General features: G+C 42.5%; 1 protein-coding gene and 1 long non-coding RNA gene across 4 annotated transcripts in view; one reads left to right on the top strand and one right to left on the bottom strand.

The window, feature by feature from the left end:
• Positions 1 to 1,153: 1,153 nt before the first annotated feature.
• LOC141144756 (uncharacterized) lies at positions 1,154 to 22,815 on the bottom strand. The gene is made up of 4 exons (XR_012244457.1): positions 22,513 to 22,815; positions 13,680 to 13,796; positions 10,455 to 10,531; positions 1,154 to 1,475 (listed from the first exon to the last, which is right to left on the bottom strand). It is a non-coding gene; the product is annotated as an uncharacterized lncRNA (long non-coding RNA).
• MARCHF6 (membrane associated ring-CH-type finger 6) overlaps positions 22,643 to 25,342 on the top strand; it is a 1,314,422-nt gene continuing 1,311,722 nt past the window's right edge. For 2 of the 3 annotated variants that reach the window (XM_073630743.1, XM_073630744.1), the window contains exon 1: positions 22,645 to 22,913. In XM_073630743.1, the coding sequence (XP_073486844.1) occupies positions 22,895 to 22,913 (19 nt within the window). In that variant the 5' untranslated portion in view covers positions 22,645 to 22,894. Of the gene's footprint in view, positions 22,914 to 25,342 lie in introns of all 3 variants that reach the window. The other variant, XR_012244456.1, reaches the window with a different exon arrangement.

Genomic DNA, 25,342 nt, shown 5'->3' on the forward strand with positions numbered 1-25,342 from the left:
ACTTAAAAAATACATGTAAATGGGCCAAATAAACATCTGTGATCTTACTGATATAAATAGTAAAAAATGTTGATTAAAAAAAGTGTAATTTGAGGTGAATTAATCAAAAAATGAGAGTAATAGATATGTGCAATCAAACAAGTATTAAATAAGTTGGTGTATGTGATACAATCAAAATCGTCCAATGTAAATTGTCCAGTGAAGGTATATCAGACAGGTATGTAATCCCCAGCGAATTTCAATGTTAGTGTATCCGTGTTTGGCAGGCCCCCTCTTGTGCCCTCACTCACCAGAAAGCCCAACCCCTGCAGGGGTGAAGGGCATGAATAAATCCTGTGGCCGGAATCCTGGAGACCCGGAATCCCCCTCTCAGGTTCAGCGATCCCCTTCCAACTAGATCCATGTTGTTCTTTACATAAGTATCCACCGGAACAAATCCATATGTATGGAGAAACAAGGAATCCTCATAGTGTAGTCCTCATGTTTGTGAGTAGGCAGGTACATTTCAAAAATATAATGTCAAATTAACAAGGGACACCAACACTCTTTGAGGTTAAAAAATACAAGATAATAATGGTGTTGTGGTAACTTGACACAAAACGAAAGAAAAATAAATGGAGATCACTATAAAAAAAAAAAGGAGATCTGGATAAAAAAAAAACACTATAAACAAAAATTCTAAACATTATTATGAAGATCTGACAAAAAAAGACCAAAAAAAATCATTCATGAGATCACGAGAAATAATAAAGGAATCATTTTTTTCAGAACTCTGTGTGAATATCAGCAGCAAAACAACTTCATTATTCTAGCATTCTAAAGAAGAAGAGAATGAGATGCATTTAAAAGATTAAATAATTTGCAGCGTGATGAATGTGCTATCTCCATTACGAACGCTAGTTTTACCAGACCGAGCGTTTCCATCTCGTAACTGATTCAGAGCATGCGTGTGCATCGGAATTGTGTAGACACGATAGGAGTTTACGAGAACGGATTTTGTTTATAATTAAGGGAAAGAGGGGGTGAAGACGCAGTCGCAGTTGCTGCTACTGACGACTCCTGTCTGACGCCCCCGAAAGGGAAGGAAAAGGGGACTATTCCGGTACTCAATTATTGGTATATCGTAGTTGGTAGAAGGATGAGTTAAAAGACCTTATAAAATTTTAATTTTAATCAAAACAACAGTAAAAATTACAGTTACAATTACAGTTGCAATTACAAACAACATCACTATATATCATCATAAAAGGGGAAATACCACACAATCAAAACAGGTGGATTACGCAAGATTTGGATGAGAAGTGTGTGTGGAGCTTTTAAATCTCGACCGGTTTCGCGGTTGAACACCCCTTCCTCAGGAGAAGCATATAATCAAAACAGGTGGATTCCGCAAGATTTGGATGAGAAGTGTGTGTGGAGCTTTCAAATCTAGACCGGTTTCGCGGCTGAACACCGCTTCCTCAGGAGAAGCATATCTAAAACGTGATGTAACAAGGTTTTAGCATATACAGGTAAGTACATAAAGTCATTGCAGCAGCACTATTTACAACAATAATCAAATACAGTATACACATAGGATAAACATAAGGACAAGCTCACCCAGTCAGGCGGTTTCTGTGAGTATGCAAGACCCAATACAAGTTCCCCCGCGGCGGACACAGGGGATAACAGACAGCCTCTAATGGATAAGAGTGTAATTAACCAGACTGTAAACATCTTAGTACCAGTAAGATCCTAAAGGGGTGTGCCATTACCGTGAGATTACAGAGGGCCTTTAGTGGTGGTATATAGAGAGGGAATAGAACGAGGACCAAGGAAAACAAGAAGGGGGGGAGGGGGAAGGAGAGAAATTGGAACCCCCAGACAGGAGGATTTGGAAGGGAAAGAAAGAAGGGGAGGGAGGGAAAGGGAGGAGAAAGAGGAGGGGGGAGGAAAGAAGGGAAAGGAAGGGAAAAGAGGGGGGGGGGGGAAGGGAGGGGGAGGAAGGGAGGGAGAGGACGAAGGGGGGAAAAAACGGGGATGGGGTAGGGAAGAATAGGGAGAAACCGGAAAATAAACAAACCAGACAAGGGGGAAGAAAGGGGGAGGAAAGAAGGGAAAGTTGAAAGGAGGGAAATTAAAAGAGGACGGGGAGGAAGAGAAAGGGGAAAAAAGGGAGGGGGAGGGGGGAAGGAAGGGGGGGGAGGGAGAAAAAGGGGGGACGGGGGGAAAAGGGGGGGGGAGAAGAAGGGGGGGGGTGGGACAGGGGATGAGAGAAGGGGCTAAGCAGACCACCACCCAAGAGAATACTAAAGGCTAGAAGGATTAATTAAACGAAGGCTGCACACTGATGGTGACAGACATTGGCACTCACCAACTGTACATTAGAGTATTGTGTGACGCATGAGCTAGGTTAGTTGCAGGAGTTCCACTATAGAAAGCGTAGGTAGAAGGAATCATATAGAGCCGTCAAAGGTACTGCTTCAGGCACCCAAATTAGCAGGCTGGTGAGCATGTCATGTTGAAGCCAATCCAGCTAGGGACAGAGTTATAATCTAAATAAGCTACTAGCATACATATAAGGGAAGGATAGTAGAGTAAATTGCAGAGCAAGGAAATACTGTACATTTATGTCTCATAGCCATCAGAACCTGCTGGGGTGTGTATGACTGGTGGAAGGAAAGAGGACAGGCAGTAAAGATAGCAGTAACAAAGCCCAACCAAACTACAGGGGCACAGACACAGAACAATATCAAATTCAACAGCCATAACGTTGAAGGTAGACCTGTGTGCTGGATAGACACAATAGTGGCATAGGGTAAGTGCCAGAAAGCATTGATTAGGATGTACAGGAAAGAGCGGTACAAAATAAGGAAGACAAAGGTATAGTAATCAATAAGGGGATAGTGACAAACTAACCTGTTGGGGAACAATCCAGACACGGCTCAGCGTCAAGAGGCTGTCAGGCTCCCATAGCCGCCAGAATGGCCGCTATTTGAGCTCCCCAACCCAGAACTCAGGGCACGCCGACGTGGGCGGCCTCTGACGTCACCGGGTCTGTTTGCCCGCACAGCGCAGGTGCACACCGTTATGCTACTGCGCATGCTCATATCGAAGGGAATCGCGTTCCCAGACCAAGAGACACAAGCAGCCAGAGAGGGGCTGCCAGGGCAAACATATGTCCGCCGCAGGGGAAGAATCATGAATCCAGCAAGACACTAAACAGCACCTGGGGAAGGGGGGAAAAAGGGGGGAAAGGAGAGGGGGAACGGAAGGAATAGGTAGAGAGAGAGAGATTGTCCTTGTACAGCAAAGAATAAATAAACAGATATAATGACAAGAGGTTACAAAGCAAAACAATACAAATTATATTTTAAATATGATGATAACAATTACAATGTCACCCAGGATTAATGAATGTCCCAACAGCATCAAAGGTGGTCACAAATCAATGATTACACTACATGGAACCATCCCAATTGAAATTGGGGGGTAGGAGGGGGAAGGGGAAGGAAGGAGGAAATTGGGGGGATTTAAAGGGCAGGAGGGAAAAGAAGGGGGAAGGGAAGGGGAAGGGGTTAGATGGGGAAAAAAGGGGGAGGGGGGGATTTGATGGGGGGGGGGAGGGAAGAGCCCAAACAAGTCACAAAAATGCCTTATATGATACTGCCTCATTGAGGCCGGGTGGGAGGGTGGCGTTGAGTCGCTCGATCCACAGGGATTCCTTCTGAAGAACTGAGCGATCCCAATCGCCACCCCTGGGGCTGGGCTGGACCACCTCGAGGACCAAGAATTTGACAACCGTGTTGTCAAATCTATGGTACAAACCGATATGTCGGCCAATGGTAGTTAATTTCCCATTTTCAGAATCATAAAGATGGTCGCCAATTCTCTGTCTAAATTCACGGATCGTTTTTCCTACATAAAATGCTTTACATATACAAATCATTATATAAATCACCCCTTTAGTGGCACAATTGGCAAAAGTACGAGGGACCAAAGTCTCCCCATTGGGTAAGGCGAAATATCTACTCTCATGGACCCAAGGGCACCGGGGACAATCCCCGCATTTAAAAGTGCCATTTGGTCCAGTTCTCGGAGGTTTTGTGGAGATATAATGACTAGAGGTCAATCTATCCCGCAAGGACCGAGCCCTGCGGAAAACCACTTCTGGGGTGGATCGTACGTATTTGGCCAGCGTATGATGCTCAGCCAAAAGGTGCCAATTTTTGGTTAAGATGTTACGAAGCGGGTTATGATGTGCGGAGTACGTCGTGATAAACCTCACGGTGTCCTTGGGAGGGGAAGGTTCCCTATGTTTAAAGAGGAGGGAAGTCCGAGAGCCTGACACTGCTTTGTTATAAGCTTTACGAAGATTAGTAGAGGAATAGCCACGCAACAGTAAGCGTTCACGCAGTGCTCTGGCCTGGAGTTTAAAATCGGTGTCTCGTGTGCAGTTTCTGCGTAAACGCAGGTACTGAGCATATGGTATACTCCGTATCAGAGCACTCGGGTGCGCACTGGTAGCAAACAGGAGCGTGTTGCCGGCAGTCGGCTTTCTGTAGAGGTCAGTACCCAAAGTCCCATCCGGTTGTTTAATGATATTCAAATCTAAAAAAGAAATCTGCTCTAGATCGATCTTAAATGTAAACTTTAGATTTAAATCATTAATATCTAGCTCGCGGAGAAATTGTAATAATTTGTCCCTTGAACCCATCCAGACCAATAGTAGGTCATCAATAAAGCGATACCACAAAAGGATATTGTCTAAAAATTCAGAGTATTTCTCATGGATATGCCTCTCCCAGCCACCTAAATATAAGTTTGCATAAGCTAGGGCACATGACATCCCCATTGCAACTCCCTGTATTTACAAAAATAATTGGTTGTTAAAGATAAAATAATTTTTTGTTAATATGAAGTGCAATAGTGCAAGTACGAAGTGGTTGAGGGGCCATGTGGTTGTGTTCTGTTCGAACAAAAAAGGAACCAGCCGTCCGTACGCCCTGCTCGTGGGGGATACTCGAGTAAAGAGCCTCGATATCAACAGCCACGAGCAGGGCGTCCGGAGGGATCTGGATTCCCTCAAGGCGTTGAAGTAGGTCGGTAGTGTCTCTGATATAGGACGGAAGGCTATGGACGTGGGGCATCAAAAATGCGTCAACAAATTTACTGGCATTATCGGTTAGGGAGCCTATACCCGAGACTATGGGTCTTCCTGGGGGGGGTTTTACATTTTTGTGAGTCTTGGGTAGGGAATAAAAGGTGGGGATGCGGGGAAATTGGGGGACCAGGAACTCCAAGGTGTCTTTGTCAATGAGGCCCATAAGATAGGCCTCAGTGCAAAGAGCCTGGAGTTCCTGTGCAAAGGATGACACATGGGATTGGGTAATAGACATGTGCACACTGAAATATTTTGTTTCGGAATTTCGTTTTCGTCCGAAAAATTAATTTATTTAGTTACTCCCGAAATTCGTTTTTATTTAATTTGTTTTTCGTTAAAAATTGCATTCGTCCGAAAATCCAAATTAAGGTCGAATCTGTCATTGAAGGCTTATGGTGTCTGTCGAATGTTCAAAGAAGATTCGACGGAGCAGCTAAACTGTGTGATGCCGTATAGTTTACCTGCTCCGTCGAATCTTCTTAGAACTTTCAACAGACACCATAAGCCAAAGTACTTGTGTACTTAGTTCTAGCTATTTTACTGCTCCTCCTCTTTGGTTACAATCAGCCAATAACATTCATCATCATCATTTTTATTTATCTTTTCTCCCCTATGTCGAATCTTTTCTCCCCTACGTCGAATCTTTCCTCTCTACGTCGAATCTTTTCTCTCTGTGTAGAATAATCTTGGACTAATAGAGTTAAGGTTAGGCACATTCGACCACAGGTTTGATGGACACAGATTGTTATTGTCATCATCACGTCGAATCTCCTATCTATAACGAACTGTTGTAGCAACGAAAACGAAAATAAAGCATTTGTTTATGTCGGATCTTTCATTTTTCGGATGCTGCACTTTCGTTATCGTTTGTTAAAGGATAACGAAAATACCTGAAATTCGGACGAAAAATGCATTCGGACGAAAATGCACATGTCTATTGGGTAATAGGTATGTACCAATTCCTATTGTTGAGGATGGCAAGGCACATTGATTGATATTGGTAGTGTGTCATAAGGACAATATTCCCGCCCTTGTCCGATTGTTTTATAACAACATCTGAGCGTCTCTGTAAGGTTTGGAAAGCTCGGGTTTGGCTAGGATTAAGGTTAGGGTGAAAGTCGGACCATTTTTGTTTTTTGAGATCACTGATAGTCGCTCGAAGAAAGGCCCAAATCTCGGGACAAGTATTTAGGTCAGGAAACCTTCGAGATCGTAAACGAAAGGACTTGGCGGGTAACGTTTGTTTAGGAACAACAGTCAGACTAGAAGCACTAGTTAAAGAAGTAGCAGAAGGGGGAGGGCGCCCCCCTCTGAGATCCGCTTGGAGGGATATCATCGAGAGACCCGCTGTCTTGAGACAGAACAGGGTCCCCGGTGTCACCCTCATCGAACAGGAGCATGAGGTCACGGAGCGCCCAAAACTCCTCCACAGAGAAGCCTCTGGTGCGCTCCGTGAGCTCACGCTCCAGATCGAGATTAACACGATCCTTGTCATACAAGAATCTAAAAGTTAAGTTACGTGCAAACAAGTATAGATCCTTAATTGTCTCGGTAACCTTGAGCGCATCGAGAGGACAGCGGACAACAACGGATTTTGTTGTCAGAAAATTTGAGATGCAGATCTCAAATTTTGTTTGTCAGAAATTTCGACGGAAAATGTCTGATGGAGCCTACACACGGTCAGAAGTTCACACAACTAGCTCCCATCGAACATTTGTTGTGTACGCAGCATAATTCATCCCAAAGGTGTTCTATCGGGTTGCAGGCCAGTCAAGTTCCTCCACTCCAAACTCGCTCTTCCATGTCTTTATGCACCTTGCTTTGTGCACTGGTGCCCAGTCATGTAGGAACAGGAAAGGGACCATCAGCAAAATGTTCCCGCAAAGTTGGGAGCATGAAATTGTCCAAAATGTCTTGGTATGCTGACACCTCAGTGCCCTGTACACATGATAGGATTTTCCAATGGAAAATGTGTGATAGGACCTTGTTGTCGGAAATTCCGATCATGTGTAGGCTCCACCACACATTTTCCATAGGAATTTCCGACACACAAAGTTTAAGATCTTGCTATAATATTTTCCGACAACAAAATCGGTTGTCGGAAATTCCGATCGTGTGTACACAAATCCGACGCACAAAGTGCCACGCATGCTCAGAATAAATTAAGAGATGAAAGCTATTGGCTACTGCCCCGTTTATAGTCTCGACGTACGTGTTTTATGTTACCGCGTGCAGAACGATCGGATTATCCGTCAACTTTTGTGCGTGTGTATGCAAGACAAGTTTGAGCCAACATCCGTCTGAAAAAATCCATGGATTTTGTTGTCGGAATGTCCGACCAATGTCGGACCGTGTGTACAGGGCATAAGAGTTCTCTTCACTGGAACTAAGGGGCCAAGCCCAACTTCTTTTTTTTTTAATAATCAAATTTTTTTATTATTTCATTTATATATACATCATCTATACAACATTCTATACCCCTATATTCAATCCACAGAAAGAAAACATACTACACATTACATCCTTCCTCTCCTACCGCAGTTTCCCCCCTGTCCCAGAAGTCGACATTACATATATGATAAAAAAAAAAAAAAAAAATTCCCTCCCCCAACACCCCCCTTCATGTACAATCGTGCTTATAATTATAAAGTGTTTAAAGATGAAGTTATAAATAAATTCCCCCATGTTTGATTCGTGTCATTATCCCTTCCATTCATTATTATGTATTTGAGAAAAAAAAAAACCCTTACCCATCCCCCTCCGTGTACAATCGTGCTTATAATTATAAAGTGTTTAAAATTTAAAATCATAAATAAATTCCCCCCTTATTCTAATTCGTGTTGTTAATCACTTCAATTCATTATAAGATAAATCCCCCTTTATTCTAATTTGTGTCAATAGTCATAATAATGACTATTCATTCAATTCATAATAATGTGATTTGTGAGAAAAAAAACAAAAAAAAAAACCTCAAAATACATTCGTGCTTAGGAAGGGAATAATATCCCTATAGTTCATAATTATTATAAATCGTGTATCTGTGTTTCCAAAATCCAAAAACCACATATACATATAACCATACATTATCTTACCCCCTTCCCTCTTTGATTAGCATTAGAGAAGTTATTTCACTATTTACGTCTACCCTTCAGGGCCACTCTTCTTATATCTCTATTCTAAATGACTATACCATTTCTTCCTCCCTTACCCATCTATATTTCCCTCTTCTAATATCTCCTTGGCGCATTGTTCCCAGTTCGCCCATGTCGTTTCAAATTTCTTTCTTTGATTTTTAACCACATGAACCCATTCAATAAGTGTGGGATAACACTTTCTCTATACTTTTTGACAGAACCGGACGTTCCATGAAATAAATATCGTATCGGCCCAAACTCCATGTGGTCCGTCGTCATTTTCTTAATCCACGGGGTCACTAATTCCCAGAATCGCTTAATTATCGGGCATGACCACCATAGATGAAGAAAAGTTCCCCTCTGTCCACAGCCCCTCCAGCATTTGTCATTAGCTTCTGAAGAGATTTGTGCTATATTAACTGGTGTCTTATACCATCTCGCTAGGAATTTATATGCCATTTCTTGCACCTTTGTACTTATGGAGGTAGTAAATGTTAACGATATCATTTTATTTATTTATCTGTCCACACTTGGCCTAGCTCCCTCTCCCATTCTTTTATAAAGTATGGAGGTTTCTTTTCTTGCTCTCCTTGGATCATTCTGTACATCCGAGATAATGTATGCCCAGCTTCTGATGTCTGTGCACACTGCCTCTCAAACGTGGTAAGTGTATTTATGGGTCTTAATGGTTTTATTTTCTTAAGGAAACTTGTCATTTGACGGTGTTTCCATTCCGCCATTCTTGTCTCCCCGAATTTCAATATCATCTCCGTCAGTGATAGTAAGACTCCACTTGGGGCAAACTTACCACATCTAATATTCCCGTCTTGTCCCCACGCCCCCAGACTTCCCGTCTTCTCCCCCGGGGGGAACCACGGAAATCCCTTCAGAGGAGCCAGAGGGGAGGTCTGAGGAGCATACCTGCCCTCTTTATTCATCCTATCCCATACTTCTAATGTATTCAGGGTCATTGGTGATGTCCATTGTGACAGCCCTCTCAATGACCCTTGGATCCATGGTGCTCCTGCCAGGTTTCTCCCCACCATCGCCATTTCTGCCTGTATCCATGGTTTTCTATTTAGGTCATGGCACCAGTCCGTTATTCTAACCATGGCCCTATAATAGAATGTTATATCCGGGAGTCCTAAGCCACCCTTCGCTCTACTCCTTCTTAAAATATCGTAAGCCAGTCTAGGCCTTTTATCGTTCCACACAAAGGCCACGAATAGCCGACGTATTTGTTTAAGGAGACTCGCTGGCAGCCTAATTGGCACTGTACGCAGCACATAAACTATTCTGGGCAGTATGCTCATTTTTATGGCACTGATTCTTCTGAACCAGGTCAAGTATTTCCCCTTCCACTTCTTTAATTCTTCTTTTATTTCTTTCACTAATGAGCCGTAATTATACTCCACCAACAGTTCATAGTCTGCGCTTATCTGTACCCCCAGATATGTCAGCGACTCCTTGTCCCATATAAATGGGTATTTCTCTTTCAGTGATCTCTCTATCTCCACTGGGACATGACTAGGAAGGATGACTGATTTCTCGAAATTAATCTTAAAGCCAGACACCCTTCCAAATTTCTGTACTTCCACCATCAATGCGGCTATAGATGTCTGGGGAGCGGAGAGGAAATATAATAAATCATCCGCATACGCTGCTACTTTGTGTTCCGTATGGCCTATATGCGTCCCTACTATCTCCTTATTCTTTCTAATTCTACGCAGAAATGGTTCCATTACTATTGCGAATATCAGGGGGGACAGCGGGCACCCCTGCCTGGTACCGTTTTGTATGTTAAAACATTCAGATACAGTCCCATTTACCTTAATTCTTGCTCTTGGTTTCGCGTATAATGACATAATCCAACCCAGCATCCTCTCCCCCAGTATTATCCTCCCCAGTATCTCTCTCATAAAGCCCCAGTTCACTCTGTCGAAGGCCTTTTCGGCATCCATCGACAGAGTGATTCCTGGGGCCCTACCTGGGCCGTATCGCATCCAATGCAGTATATGGAGTGCGCGGGTGGTATTGTCTCTTGCTTCTCGTCCCTTTACTGCTTGATCTGGGTGCACTAAATCTCCTACATCTTCCTGCAATCTCAGGGCCAGAATTTTTGCCAGTATCTTGGTGTCTGAGTTCAGCAGAGAGATCGGCCTGTAATTAGCACATACCTGGGGATCTTTTCCCTCTTTCGGCAAAACCGTTATGTAAGCCAGTGATGCTTCTGGGGAAAGTGGACTTCCAGCACCTATGGAGTTGAAATAATCACAAAGTGGCTTTACCAAAATTGGGAGAAATTTCTTGTAATATATGTTTGTCAGCCCATCCGGGCCTGGGCTTTTCCCTGGGGGCAGGGCCGCTATCACTCCCCTTAACTCTTCCACCGTGATTGGACGTTCCATAATCTCGGTTATTTCTCTAGGTAGTATGGGCATATCAGCATTCTCGATGTACTCCTCTATCTTATCCCTCCCTTGTCCCTCGCTTTCCCTTACAGGTGGTTCTGTTTTGGAGATATTATATAGTGCCTCATAGAATTTACCAAATTCTTTTGCTATGGCCTTTGTGTCTATTATTTTCCTGCCCTGAACTAGTAAGCTATGCACGTGTCTTGAGTCCTGTTGTTTTTTAAGTTGTTTTGCCAGTAGCCTACCGCATTTGTTTCCTTGTTCATATGCTCTATTTGCGAAGTACCTAATTTTGCTCTTCGCTTTATACTCTAAATATTGCGAAAGCTCTGCCCGTGCACTCTCCAGACATCTGCCAACCATTGGGTCAAGATTTTCCTTATGTTTTTTTTCTAGGGTTCTGATCTTCTCTAGTAGTTCATCTATTTCTCTTTTTCTTTCCTTCTTTATATATGTACCAAAGGCAATTAAATCCCCCCTCACAACCGCCTTGTGAACTTCCCACACCACTTGATCTGACACGCCTTCTGTTTTATTTATTTCAAAATACTCCTTTATCTTGCCCCTTAGTTTTTCCACTATGTCTTCCTTGTCCAACAATGACTCGTTCAGGCGCCATATTCGTTCCGCCCGGGTCATTTGAGTTGGTTGAAGGGTCAAAATTATTGGGGCGTGGTCAGACATCGTTATTGGCTCAACTGTACTTGTGCTGACATTCCCCAAGTAGAATTGATCCACCAGAAAAAGGTCTAACCGCGAATACATATCGTGTACTTTGGAGTAATAGCTATAGTCCCTAGTGCCTGGGTGTAAAGCTCTCCAGGTGTCCACAAGGTGTTGTGAGCATAAGGTTTGTTTAACCCGCTTTATAGCTTTAAAAGACATAGTAGTTCTACCCGTAGAGGTGTCTACACTCGGCTCTAACACCATATTGAAATCTCCTCCTACCACTACACACCCTTCCTTAAATTCTTCCAGTTGTCCAAATACTTTAACCAGAAATTTAGCTGTCTCAACATTTGGCGCATGTATTGAAGCAAAGGTATATCGTCTCCCCTGTAGTGTACCCTTTACAAACAAATACCGACCTTCTGGGTCACTTTGCAAGGTCTCAGTAATCCAAGGGCATGATTTCTTGAATGCAATTGTGACCCCTCTTGCCCTCGCTATTGGGGATACCGCATGATACCACTGATTCAGCATATTCTGGGGTAGGCTTGGGATTGAGCTGCTCTTAAAATGGGTCTCCTGCAAGAAAAAAACATCAGCTCCCCAATGTTGCAGCTCAACCCATAGGCGCCCTCTTTTAATTGATGAATTCAAACCCCTCACATTGTATGACAAAATTTTCAAAATGGCTGTCATTTTATTTCCCTTTTATGGCCTTCGGCCCCTTGCCATTGTTCTCTATCTTCTCCTCTGCCAATCCCACCCCCCCTTCTACCCCCCCCCTCCCCAACATTCATTACTTCATTAAACATATATTTATACCTAAAAAACAAAAAAAAAACATAACAGAAACAAAAAATATACCACATATCATACCACAAACCTCTCACTAGGTGTATATCTAAAAATCGGGTACGTAGTTTGCGCGCACCCACACATCCTGTGCGCCCACTACCTCCCTTCCCTGCTTCCTGCAGGATTATTCTCCCCTTTGATTGGGGCTGACCTATTGACCTACCTAAGGCCCACATTTCCCATTACACTCTCCCCCCCCCCCTTTCCCCGGCATTACTCCTCTGACCCTCTCCTAAGTGGAAAGGACCAGAAGAAAAAAAAAAAAAAAAAAAAAAAAAAGAAAAAAGTCCTCTAGTCCTTTAAGTCCTTCTTTGGGCTATTCCCCTATTAACCCTTGCCGGTACTTCTTGCCATTTCTCTGCTCGTTGTAGGGGGGGCCCTAGACAACTTGTTCTCCAGTCCACAAAGTCCACCATCGGGAGGTCTAATTTTTCCACAAATACTTTAAGATCATCCTTCGTTCGCAATGTTGCAGTTCTTCCATCCCTGGAGGCTGTTAAGCTGAAAGGGAACCCCCACCTATATTTAATCTCCGCCTTCCGTAAGGTCTCCAGCAGTGGGCGAACCGCCCCACGTTTAAAGAGAGTCCTTTTCGATAAATCTGGGTACAAAGCTATATTTGAGCCTTCAAATGTAATCCTAGGGTTATCACGTGCCATCTTCATTATACTCTCCTTGACTGCATATTTGTGAACCTTTCATATCACATCTCTGGGGACATCAGTTTTTATACTCTTGGGGTGGGCCCGGTGTACCCTATCTATTTTTATAACATTAGGGGCTTGGTCCCCTAAAATCTCTCCAAACATTTTTTGTACCGCTGGGGCTAGTTCTATCGCTGTGATTGACTCTTTCAGTCCCTTTATGCGTATATTTTGACGTTTATCCCTATTCTCATATTCATCCAGCTGGTCCCTGTATGCATTTAATGTTTCTTCATATTTTTTCATGGCCTCTTGAGTCTCCGCCACCACCTGTATAGTAACTTCTTGTTCTTTTTCCATCCCCTCTACTCTGTATCCCAAGTCCCTGACGTCCTCTTTTAAGCTTGCTATTGCTTGCATGCAAGATTGTTCAACAGCATTTATTAATTGCTGGATATCATTTTTAGTGGGGAGGGCCTTCAACAGACCCCAGATATCCCTTTCTGGGTCTACACTCTGCCCAATCCATCCTTGTAGGTTCCCTTCACCGTCTTGGAGGCTCTCCTGGTCACAGTCCATAACATGTCTCTGTGGTGAACCATGTCTTCCCATACCCCCTCCTGTTGTACTTAAATGTTCCTGACTGTTACTTCGGTTCATAATGGGGGTTGGGTCCTCTCTGTCTCCTGCTTTCCTCCTCTCCAAGCCCAACTTCTGAGAAACAACCCCACACCATAATCCCCCCTCCTTTAAATGATTTGGACCAGGGATGTGGCATCATTTACATTGGGCATTTATAAGTTGACTGACATTTTCATACCTGTATCTTTCATAGAACCTGTAGTATAGTTTCTATGAATAGAGCAGCTGGGCGGAAGGGGAGAGCACAGTGACAGCTCTCACTTTTGTTGAAGTCGAACTGAAGGTAGGCTCTTTCCTGCAAAAGAGACATGCAGTGTGTCTTCTGCAATAAAATACACTTTATTGCCTGTTCACAATCCTCTGTAGTATGTACTAGAGCTGCACGATTCTGGCCAAAATGAGAATCACGATTTTTTTGCTTAGAATAAAAAGATCACAATTCTCTCACGTTTCTCGCGACGTAAAATCTTTCACATTATACAAAAAAAGGGCTAACTTTACTGGTTAGTTTTTTTTTTTGTTTTTTGTTTTTACATTAAAGTAATTTTTTCCAAAAAAATTGCATTTGAAAGACTGCTGTGCAAATACAGAGTGACATAAAATATTGCAACAGCTACTATTTTATTCTCTAGGGCAGGGGTCATCAACCCCCAGGCCGTGGCCTGTTTGCAGCCAGGCCGCGAAGGCTGCACTGTCTGACGAGCGGCGGCGGAGCGAGCAGAAAGATGACATCATCTCTCACCGCCCGCCCGCATCACCGCTGTTCAGTGCTCACAGCGGGGCCGCTATACTGAGGCGAGCGAGCAGAGAGATGAGATCATCTCTCACCGCCCGCCTGCATCGCCACTCTTCCACACTCACGGGGCTACTATAATGCTGGAGGTGAGGTGGGGGGGCAGAGAACCGGGGATCGTTCCTCACTGCCCGCCCGCATCACTCACTGCTCCTCCGCCGACACAGCACGGAAGAACACCAATACACTGCTGGAGGTGAGGCAGATCATCTCTCACTACCCGCGCCCCCCCCCAATACCGCTGTTCTCCTTCACTACCCACTACTCCAGGCTTGCCTCTGAACTAATGCGCACACCTGTGCTGCCACCACTGCAGTGACAATCTTCCTGTGGTGGCAGGCGACGTGGCAAATGACAAGCTGCATCTGATGGCAGGTGACGTGGCAAGTGACAATCCAAATCTGGTGGCAGGTGACGTGGCAAGGAACAAAATGCATCTTTTGGCAGGTGATGTGGCAAGTGACAAACTACATATGAAGGCAGGCGACATGGCAAGTGACAATCCACATCTGGTGGCAAGTGATGTGGCAAGGGACAAAAAAGCATCTGGTGGCAGGCAACATGGCAAGTGACAAGCTGCATATGAAGGCAGGTGACGTGGCAAGTGACAATCCGCATCTGGTGGCAAGTGACGTGGCAAGGGACATAAAGCATCTGGTGGCAGGCAACGTGGCAAGGGACAAAATGCCTCTGGTGACAAGCGACGTGGCAAGTGACAAGCTGCATGTGAAGGCAGGTGACGTGGCAAGTGACAATCCGCATCTGGTGGCAGGTGACGTGGCAAGGGACAAAAACCATCTGGTGGCAGGCAACGTGGCAAGTGACAAGCTGCATCTGAAGGCAGGCGACGTGGAAAGTGACAATCCGCATCTGGTGGCAGGCGACGTGGCAAGTGAAACTGGCACATTCTGCATTATAAACTCAAAGAAAGTAGGGGATTGGCGCTGTTCATTGGTGAATAAATAACTATAAACAGACTCTCACCACAAGGAAAACATTACACCACAAATCTGGGTGAATAAAAAACGGTGAAACACAATATAATTTAGTATGTATAAATAAATATACACACTAAAGATACCAGAAAGTGTGCGAACTGCTCAAAGTGAAGGAATATATATAAAAAATAATAAACTAAGTGGATAATCAATCAGGTGTACAAAAATAGCACAGAAACCAAGAATAATAATCAATAAAAGGTGTAAGTGAATTATGCCCTGAAAAAACACAGTTTTACCCACTCCAAAGTAGTGTTTATACTAATAAAGTGAGGCTGGATGGTGATCAAATAAAAAATAAAAACAAACAAAAAAATCAATTTACATATGGTGTGCATAAAAATGTTCTGATCAAGAATTACTCAATGAAAATTAATGAATGAAAAAATGTTTTTGAAAATTTCTTTTTAAAAAACTGACATAATAGTCTATGGTTTCAAGAAAAAAAGTCCGTGCATGCAACAATTCCAAAAAATGCAGAAAGAATGCTATATATATTAAAAATGTCCAGTGTATATAAAAAAAGTTCTTGTGCAGCAAACTAGTGTATCTTCAAATGGTTCCAGGTATGTCTGTCCCGATAAATATATACCGTCCTGTGTGGAGCCCCCTCTAGTGTCCCCACTCACCGGAACGCCCAACCCCTGCCGGGGTAATGGGCATGTAGATGTGAGTCCGATGATCCAAGCGGTCGGTGTACCCTTCACCACCTTCTCTCCACTTGTGTCACCAGATTGCTCTCAAAAGGCATCCACCAGGACAGATTACCATATACAGGGAGAGGAGAAGAGCCTCATAGTGTGATTCCAAATATAACTTTATTTAGCTCAAGCTTACATAAAAACTGAAAATAAGAAATAAAAAATAAAATCTGACAGCTCTCTGCCGGCTGGCTCCACGTCAGAAGCCGCAGACAGTGCAGTGTCAGCGGCGTGCGTTCCACGGCCGACTGCAGAAACCGGAAGTCAATGATATAAACAGAAGGAAAAAAGGAGGTATGCGTACCAAGAGGCCACGCCTTACGCGTTTTGTCATCAAGACGTCATCTGAGGTGCGGCCATCTTGGTACACCATACGTCTATAAATACTACACGGAGGCGCCACGGAAGCCAATCAGGAAGCGGTATATGACGAGCACATCCACCCAGCTTAAGAAATGGGAGGACCGCTGTAGTGAGAAGTGGGAGGACATAGCCATCACAGCAGTCTGATACCCCCTAGTGGAAGTTCAAAAATTGTTCAAAAAATTGTAGAATCCAGGTTAAATGAAAAAGAGCGCCTCCATGTGTAACAATAACATATTACCAGCATTTCAACAAACATATCTGTACTTCCAAAAAATATTTACAATACAAAAATGTTGAAACCTATGTTGCAAAAAACATGAGGAATAAATTAAAAAGATATAAAAGGAAGGGAATATCAATATGAACAGTGGAATGACATATACAAAAGATCTTTCATGAAGAAGATATAATATTACAACTGACCTTGTACAAAAGATAAAAATAAAAATAAAGATAAAAATTCTTTTATCTTGTAATATATTATACGAAAAAGTAAAATATGAAATAAATTAAAATAAAATATAAAAATAGATAAAAAAATATATTTGGTAAAAATAGCCAACAACAATTATAATATTTTGGGTGTAAAACCTAGGACATGATGTGTTAAAAACATGCATCCAGGCTCCAGATACTAAGGGCGAAGCCCCTAGATTGAGGTCTAGGAGCATGAAAACACCAACAGCACCAACCATACCAAAAGCTGGTATGTATAAACAAGGACAAGCTAGTTTTGCATAAAATAGTCAGTACGATACAACACAAAATGAAGATCAGGTGAAATTAAAATGAAATTAGGCCCTAGAAAAATAGGTGGAACTGGAAAGGAAACACGAGTGCCCTACGCCCACTGGCTTCATCCTGTATCATACTATTGCACTATAAATACGAGGGTACAGAATCCCAGAGAGGGAGAATAGATGGTGAACCCTTCATGATTGTATACATACTATACTTGTGCAACATTAACAGGAAGGGAGGGATACCATTGTAAATTAAAATAAAGTCCCTATGTACATATAAGTGCTAAAAATTGGATAAAAAACTGTTTAAATCGATGTCCACGTTAAGTCCTCTAGGGACCAGACTGTCCAGACGGTATATCCATCTGGTTTCGTTTTGGGATATCAGTACCTTCTTACTCCCCCCCCTCCAGTTATCTTTGATCGTATCTATACCGTAGAACACCAAACACGATGGATCTCTATGATGAAATTCATCAAAGTGTCTGGAAAGATTATGCTTGGGAAACCCCTTTCTTATATTAGTAATGTGCTCCCTAATACGCACACGTAGGGGTCTCGTGGTTCTACCCACATATTGCATTCGACATGGGCACTCAATGACGTAAGTCACATGGGTAGTATTGCAGGTGATCAATTCTCTGATGTCAAACTCTATACCTCTCCTAGAAAAGAAAGAGGATCTCTTCTTTGGTTGCTTTTTGCTGACCCGACATGCCAGACATTTCTGGCATCTGTAAAAACCTTTTAGGCCTGAGAACAACTTGATGTTTTTTGGAGGGTCGATGACGTTATGTACCAGTTGATTTCTGAGGATAGGTGCCCTTCTATAAATAAAACGTGGTTTTCTTGTGAGGATGTTCCCCAAAGTTCTATCAGATTTTAATAAGGGCCAATATTTCCTCACTATGTGTTCTATATTCCTGTATTGTGTATTAAAACCTGTGATAAAGGATACATCCCCTGGAGAGTCCCTCTGTGTGTTATTTCTTTTGGTAGTTAAAAGAGAATCCCGGTCCAAATTCATTATTTCGTTTTTCAGTTTCAACAAGGATTCGGTATGGTAACCCTTATCAGTGAAAATTGAAGATTAAGAAGCATTTTGCTTTGAACAAAAAGCCCACCACCCTGCCCGAACCCGAAGTGTATAGCCATACCAACCTTAAAAACAATTCAATTTTTAATCCTAAAGTTCCAGGGGATCAGTGTATAGGGGCTTTTAAACGTATGGTGGAGAGTGATTTGGCCAAAATGAAGACAAAGAAGTCGAAAAACACCTACGTTTGGAAAACCATTAAAGAAATTGGTCAAAAGAATTTATTTTATGCGAAACTAGCTCGTCCTTGTTTATACATACCAGCTTTTGGTATGGTTGGTGCTGTTGGTGTTTTCATGCTCCTAGACCTCAATCTAGGGGCTTCGCCCTTAGTATCTGGAGCCTGGATGCATGTTTTTAACACATCATGTCCTAGGTTTTACATCCGAAATATTATAATTGTTGTTGGCTATTTTTACCAAATATAATTTTTTATCTATTTTTATATTTTATTTTAATTTATTTCATATTTTACTTTTTCGTATAATATATTACAAGATAAAAGATTTTTTATCTTTATTTGTATTTTTATTTTTATCTTTTGTACAAGGTCAGTTGTAATATTATATCTTCTTCATGAAAGATCTTTTGTATATGACATTCCACTGTTCATATTGATATTCCCTTCCTTTTATATCTTTTTAATTTATTCCTCATGTTTTTTGTAACATAGGTTTCAACATTTTTGTATTGTAAATATTTTTTGGAAGTACAGATATGTTTGTTGAAATGCTGGTAATATGTTATTGTTACACACGGAGGCGCTCTTTTTCATTTAACCTGGATTCTACAATTTTTTGAACAATTTTTGAACTTCCACTACGGGGTATCAGACTGCTGTGATGGCTATGTCCTCCCACTTCTCACTACAGCGGTCCTCCCATTCCTTAAGCTGGGCGGATGTGCTCGTCATATACCGCTTCCTGATTGGCTTCCGTGGTGCCTCCGTGTAGTATTTATAGACGTATGGTGTACCAAGATGGGCGCGCCTCAGATGACGTCTTGACGAAACGCGTAAGGCGTGGCCTCTTGGTACGCATACCTCCTTTTTTCCTTCTGTTTATGTCATTGACTTCCGGTTTCTGCAGTCGGCCGTGGAACGCACGCCGCTGACACTGCACTGTCTGCGGCTTCTGACGTGGAGCCAGCCGGCAGAGAGCTGTCAGATTTTAGTCTTTATTTCTTATTTTCAGTTTTTATGTAAGCTTGAGCTAAATAAAGTTATATTTGGAATCACACTATGAGGCTCTTCTCCTCTCCCTGTATATGGTAATCTGTCCTGGTGGATGCCTTTTGAGAGCAATCTGGTGACACAAGTGGAGAGAAGGTGGTGAAGGGGACACCGACCGCTTGGATCATCGGACTCACGTCTACATGCCCATTACCCCTGCAGGGGTTGGGCGTTCCGGTGAGTGGGGACACTAGAGGGGGCTCCACACAGGACGGTATATATTTATCGGGACGGACATACCTGGAACCATTTGAAGATACACTAGTTTGCTGCACAAGAACTTTTTTTATATACACTTGACATTTTTAATATATATAGCATTTTTTCGGCATTTTTTGGAATTGTTGCATGCACAGACTTTTTTCTTGAAACCATAGACTATTATGTCAGTTTTTTAAAAAAAAAATTTCAAAAACATTTTTTCATTCATTAATTTTCATTGAGTAATTCTTGATCACAACATTTTTATGCACACCATATGTAAATTGATTTTTTCGTTTGTTTTTATTTTTTATTTGATCACCATCCAGCCTCACATTATTAGTATAAACACTACTTTGGAGTGGGTAAAACTGTGTTTTTTCAGGGCATAATTCACTTTCACCTTTTATTGATTATTATTCTTGGTTTCTGTGCTATTTTTGTACATCTGATTGATTATCCACTTACATTATTGTTTGGAGATTTATTTATTATTTTTTATATATATATTCCTTCACTTTGAGCAGTTCGCACACTTTCTGTTATGTTTAGTGTGTATATTTATTTATACATACTAAATTATATTGTGTTTCACCGTTTTTTATTCACCCAGATTTGTGGTGTAATGTTTTCCTTGTGGTGAGAGTCTGTTTATAGTTATTTATTCACCAGTGAACAGCGCCAATCCCCTACTTTCTCTGAGTTTATAGCATTTGGATCGCACCTAGGTGCTTTCTTTATCTGGGGGGCTGCAGTTCGGTTCTGAGCCCGTCCTGAGCGCGGAATACTAATACATACATTCTGCATTATGGTGAGTTGAACTATTTCATTATATATTACAATGTAATGATAGAAATAATGCACTTCAATCATCCTGACACCATATCAATGATGGTGCCGGGATGATTGAAGCGCCAACGCCAGCCATTGCCCCGATAAATTGCCCGTGAAAAAAAAGCTGCATATGCCCCCCCCCGGGCCTTGGCACAATTTTCTTCAACAGCACCGGTCTCCGATGCCAAAAAGGTTGGGGACCACTGCTCTAGGGTGTCTACTAATAAAATATATATAATGTTTGGGGGTTCTAAATAATTTTCTAGCAAAAAAAAAAAAAAATGATTTTGACTTGAAACCAACAAATGTCAGAAAAAGGTTTAGTGTTTAAGTGGTTAAACTTTTTTCACTTACACACAAAGTCTATTCCATTGACAAATTGTTACAATGTTTATACTTAAGTTCAACTGATAAAGAATGTTTTGATTCTTGGCAGACTGCCCAGTTTTTCTCTTCCTTTCTTTTGATGGCTGTGGCTTCAGAAGAGCAAAGAAAATTCTTTGCATAGAAAGAATTGTGAAACACTTTAGTCAGATCACGATAATGATTCTTGACGATTAATTGTGCAGCTCTAGTATGTACACCGAACTATGCATGCGCAGCTTAGTTTAGATTCTGTCACACTGTCTGTGTGCTGGGATGACTGCACTTCTGCACATGTGCAATGGCGGTGTCACCCTGCACCAGTTAATCAAGACGGCAGAAGACTGGCACTCGGAAGAAGCCAGAGAGACGATACCAGTGTGTGAGACCTCACAGATATCGGACTGTTGGAGATTAGGTGATCCTGCCTTTGTTTTTTTGCACCTAGTTTTATTTTGGAGCAGAGGGCTGGCAGGAAAACAGGCCTTCCATTTGCATGAACAGTCCATTTTAACTGGCACAGTTTTTAAAGTGGTTGTAAAGTCTTAAAGGGGTTGTAAACCCTCATGGTTTTTCACCTTAATGCATTTGTATGCATTAAGGTGAAAGACCTTCTGTAGTGCTGCAGCCCCCCCAGTGCCCCCGTTTTACTTACCTGAACCCGGTTTTCTTCTCCCTAGGGACGAGCACACCAGCTCTAGCTGGTGTCTTGTGTCCTGATTGGATAGTATGATAGCAGCGCTGTCATTGGCTCACGCTGCTGTCAATCTAATCCAATGACGCGGGCGCCAGGGGGTGGGGCCAAGTCCTGCTTTCTGTGTCAATAGACGCAGAAGCAGGACTATGGAGCACGCCCAGACTGGTGTCCCATAGGAGAGCGCTTCTCCGACGGGTCACTCGATGCAGGGAGGTACTGCCAGCATCCCTGAGGGACCCCAGAGGAGGGGACTGGAGCACCGGCAGGGTACCCCAGAAGAGGATCAGGGCAGCTCTGTGTAAAACCATTGCACAAAGCAGGTAAGTATTTTTGTTAAAAAAATTTTGTTATTTTTATTTAAAAAATGTGAATGTTTAGAATCACTTCAAAGGGGAAGTAGATCCTGTAGATTAGAGGAGTGCAGTACGTTCTGCACTCCTGTGACCCGTTTTCAGCAGACAGCGGGCTAAAGCCCGCTGTCAGCTGATGTCACAGAGCCGGTCCAGGCTCAGGCAAGATCGCGACAATGAAGATGCAGCATCGGACCAATGTTGCATCGAAGTAGTTAAGTATGATTCTGCAAAAAAAATACCAAAAAACTTCTCTTTTAATTTAGACATCATTCACACGGGGCAAATGTTTACTCACATAGGGAATGCACAGGTGTTCAGAGCATCCCACCCAATCGATGTCCGTGGAAAACAGCAGCTGCACCGACACTGCCCCCAATGTGACATCCATGCTGGTGTACAGTCCTGAACGCATGGGTGCAGCAGCAGCTGCTGTGTCCCAAATGACATCAATAGGAAAATCTGACGGGTCGCTTAATCTGACGGGACACCTGTACGGAACATCTCTGCATCCCTGTGCGTGTGCATATTATCCTCGTTTAGAACGCAACATGACAAAAAGCCTAATACTTACAATTAACATCCTAAAAAGCCTTTAACAATATCATAAGTAAAACATATCAATAAATGTTTCATACCATCAGAAAGAGAGAATCGGCCAATATACTATAGTCATTTACTTTCTGAAAACCTATCCCACACAAACCATCACAATAAGCTGTCGTATACTACGCATGCGCATTAAGCACGGCTAGCACCACGTGACCATTATCGAGACCTTTTTCTCCTTTGTTGCTATCACTGTAGGGAACCTATGACATCCAGGGTTGCTCCACAAATTGCAGCTCGGTCTCACATCCAAGAGCCAATTAGTGCATCTGTTTCAGTTTCTAAGTACCGCAGCTTGGGGGGGGTGTCAATGTTCACTGGGAGGAGCGAGTCTGACATCTCGCTCTGTAAGACACACTGAAAGAAAGACAAGAAGGCGTGAGCTGCAGGATACGTCACAGGCTCGACAAGATGGAGGCGGCCGAAGAAGGTAACGTCAGTACGTGCAGGTTTAGAGTTCGGTGAAAACAGTTGAATTGCTTGTGCTACGTGGTTGGATCGGCTTGTGTGCATATCTACTTTTAAACAATATTGTAACAAATGCTTCTGACTGGACATGTTTTGTTGGAGTTACAAAATGAGATATGGGAAGTTGGATGTATCTAACTTGAAGGCGGTCGTTAGTACGTTGTAGTTGTGTTGGCTTGCTTAAGTTAACGCAAACTTAGAATATGAATATTTTGTCGATGTGGATTTCAAATGGTGTAAAGAAAGGATGTGCATGCCTTAGTTTCGAATTACTGAAAATTTAATTCAGGTCGCATGTTTGCTATGTCCAGAAAAATGTAGGCATTCTTTCCTCCTAGGGTTGGCAAGAATTTTTTTTAATGGATAAACAACCCTTTTGCAACATTCTCTTGCCACGAGGCGCAATTGATAATTTTTGCAGACACAAAATTAGTGGGGAGAGCCCTGTATGTTGCACAGCCATTTATGGTATGATGCCAACCCAACCAGATATTTAACCTGTCAAAATACAACTGCACTTTTAGGGCCTGTTTGCACCTGTGCAGTGAGTTTATAGATATACCATTAAAGTGGAGTTCCACCCAAAAATGGAACTTCCGCTTTAAGAACTGGCGACCTCCTGACATGCCACTTGTGGCATGTAATTTTTTTTGGGGGGGGGGGGGGGCGGGTGCCCAGTTTTGAAGTTTTGATAGGCACCCAGCTCCCACTTCCCCTTTTGGCGCCATGGCGCAGAGCGGAAGTTCACCTCTCTCCCAAACCCCCCCCGCAATCACAGGTCCCAGAAGATTGCCGAGCGCCCACAGTTACAATGCCGGCGAGTGAGGCTTCGAGTGCCCGCATCGCTGGACTGTGGGGCAGGCAAGTGTCTGTTTATTAAAAGACTTTTAATAAACAGACACTCGCCTGTCCCACGGTCTTTTTGTAGCTGCTGACTTTTAAATGGGTGGAACTCCGCTTTAAACTCAAATATAATGTGTGGTTTAGGGCTGCAACGAAGGATTATGTTCATACTTGATTAGCTGGCCTATTATTGTTTTGATTAATTGGATAAAAATCTCAAAGTTTTTAGTGTATAATTTAGCTAATATGCAATATTTATAAAAAAAAACAAAAAAAAAACAAAAAAAAAAAAAACGCCTGTCACTGGTGAAGTGCCTGGTCCAGATTCCGATGCAGATCCCGACAACCACCGGCCAGGGTTGTCGGGAAGAGGCTCTTGTCCCCATCAACATGGCACAGGGAAATACCCTGAGCCAGTTTTTATTTCCTCATTTTGGCAAGGTTTGCCCCTTCAAGATCCTCTGCGCTGCAAGTTGGATCATCATGATCCAACTTCTGGTGCGACTTCTTCTCAAATCAATGGGCTCCCATAGGGAACCATTGATTTTGAATAGAGGCATGAGAAACACTTGACAAGGCTTAACAGGGCTGTATCCAGCATTAAGCCACGTTTAGCAACTTATACCAGCATCAGGCGTTTTTACAGCTTTAACGTTGCGCTTGTCCTGGGTTTTTTTTTTTTCATCCTGAAAACACCTATGCCACATACAGCTCTTAAAAGCCTGTGAGGCCATAGAATAACATGGAGAGGCTTTTTAAGCTGCAAAAAAAAAAGTCTGACCTTGCTAAAAGCAGCTGTAAAAACGCCCCGTGTGTATGAGGCCTTATTTTAAACTATCTATATGCAGTGGTAAATATAAATAACTAGCTATATGGTTAGGGGACAAAAATATTTAATCCACTCTGAGAATAACAGAAGAGATCTACAGTGTATATATTCTTTTCCAGAGGTTAAATCTGGTATAAATCATCAGACTCTGAGATCAAATTTTTTATTTAACCACTTCAGCCCCAGAAGGATTTACCCCCTTAAACCAGGCCATTATTTTGCGATACGGCACTGGGTCGCTTTAACTGACAATTGCACAATAGTGGGATATAGTATCCAAACAAATTGTCCTTCCTTTTAACTTTTTTTTTTTTTTTTTTTTTTTTGTTGGACTGCGGCATTGTGGCGGACAGATCAGACACTTTTGACACTTTATTTTTATGTATTTATTTATTTTTGGGTCCAATGAAATTTATTAGTGATCAGAGCTTAAAAATAGCCACTGATCACTGTATAAATGACACGGAAGGGAGATCAAGGGGTTAAGTGTGTCCTAGGGAGGTGTTTCTAACTGTAGGGGGAGTGGACTGACTGGGAGTAGTGAGAGATTGCTGTTCCTGATCACTAGGAGCGGTCTCTCTCTCTCTCTCTCTGGGGCACAGGGTAACCCAGAATTCAGTCTGAGCTGTACTAATCAGACTCGCTGTACAACCACACTGGAATGTTTGTGTAAAATGTATATAATTTACACACAGTGTCCTGCAAAAGTATTCACCCCC

The sequence above is a fragment of the Aquarana catesbeiana genome, linkage group LG05 (assembly GCF_042186555.1).
Source record: "Aquarana catesbeiana isolate 2022-GZ linkage group LG05, ASM4218655v1, whole genome shotgun sequence".
NCBI lineage: Eukaryota > Metazoa > Chordata > Amphibia > Anura > Ranidae > Aquarana > Aquarana catesbeiana.